We start from the raw sequence: 1,231 nt of genomic DNA on the forward strand, positions 1-1,231 counted from the left end.
CTCGGGCCCACAGCCACCCTCAGGCCCACAGCCACCCCGCCCGCTGCCAGCCCTTACCGGCCTGGTTGGTGGTGATGTTGACCGAGGCGAACTGCGGGGAGAAGGGGCTCTGGTCGGTGACGCCGTTGACGGCCTGGATCTCGAAGGTGTACTGGGTGTGTGCCAGCAGGTCGCTGATGTAGATGCGGGGCTCGGTGAGGCCCAGCTGGCGCGGGGCGAACTGCACGTTGTCCCCGCAGCGCGTGCAGGCCCCGCGGCCTGCCCCGCAGCTCTTGCAGATGATGTTGTACACCAGGTCCTCCCGGCCCCCCGAGTCCCGCGGGGGGCTCCACTCCAGCATCAGAGAGGTCTCGTTCACGCTGGAGATCACGGCCTGGGGAGCCGATGGGATGGCTGGAGAGGGAATGGATGGCAAGGTGTGAGACGGCTGTGTTATCGCTACACGCAAAGTATAAAGCGAGGGTTCTGAACATCACAAGCAGCCAGAGGTTTTCAGGAGGCAAAAAGCCTTTATTTTGGGGTTTTCAACCCTTTTTATAAGGTTGGTAGAAGGAACAACACCTCCGTCATCTCATTGGTGGGACAAGAGAAAAACACTGTCAGAACGTCAGTGTCTTGTTTTTGGGAAAGTAAAAACTTATTTACACAACAGTCCTTAAGAGAAGAAAAAGTTCCCAAAGACTTTCCCTTGGGAACAATCTGAATTTCTCTCAGGTTCAGAAAATCATGTCCATGGCTGAATTCCCCCTCCTCCCCATCCCCAGGCAGCACTCTGAGCTGGGAGCTCATCTAGGTGTGAGGACATCCACAAGCAAGAATGGGAATGAAACCAGTCCTCCTAGCCCAGGCTCATTCAATTGTGTGACAGCCCTGACAAAATTTACCACTTAGTTTGTGTAGTGCCCCCCCAAAACCCCACTGGGACAGCTCTGCCAAGCATCCCTTGGTGCTTTGGCTGAGGATCACCCCCTGTCCCCAGCACGTGGTCCCCTCCCAGGTGCCCAGAGCCACTCACTGGTGCATGGCATGTCCACAGGGTCGGCGTCTGCCCGGTAATATCCATTCCGGCACACGCAGTTCGTGGCCCCTTCCGAGGTTGTCCGGCTGTTGATGGGGCAGTGGACACACCCCTCATCCCCCTGGCTGGCCTTGAATGTTCCCGAGGGGCAGCCTGCAAGAGAAGGAGAGCAATGGTGAGCAGTGAGAAGGCAGAGAAGGAGCAGCTGCTCAA

The 1,231-nt window shown here is 57.4% G+C and overlaps 1 protein-coding gene across 5 annotated transcripts in view; it reads right to left on the reverse strand.

The window, feature by feature from the left end:
* EPHB2 (EPH receptor B2) overlaps positions 1 to 1,231 on the reverse strand; it is a 133,746-nt gene that overhangs the window by 50,224 nt on the left and 82,291 nt on the right. For all 5 annotated transcript variants that reach the window (XM_015648426.3, XM_015648423.3, XM_015648425.3 and 2 more), the window contains exons 4-5: positions 1,016 to 1,171; positions 58 to 393 (exon numbers count right to left, since the gene is read on the reverse strand). In XM_015648426.3, coding sequence (XP_015503912.1) covers positions 58 to 393; positions 1,016 to 1,171 — 492 coding nt within the window. The remainder of the gene's footprint in view (positions 1 to 57; positions 394 to 1,015; positions 1,172 to 1,231) is intronic.

The sequence above is a fragment of the Parus major genome, chromosome 21 (assembly GCF_001522545.3).
Source record: "Parus major isolate Abel chromosome 21, Parus_major1.1, whole genome shotgun sequence".
NCBI classification, from domain to species: domain Eukaryota; kingdom Metazoa; phylum Chordata; class Aves; order Passeriformes; family Paridae; genus Parus; species Parus major.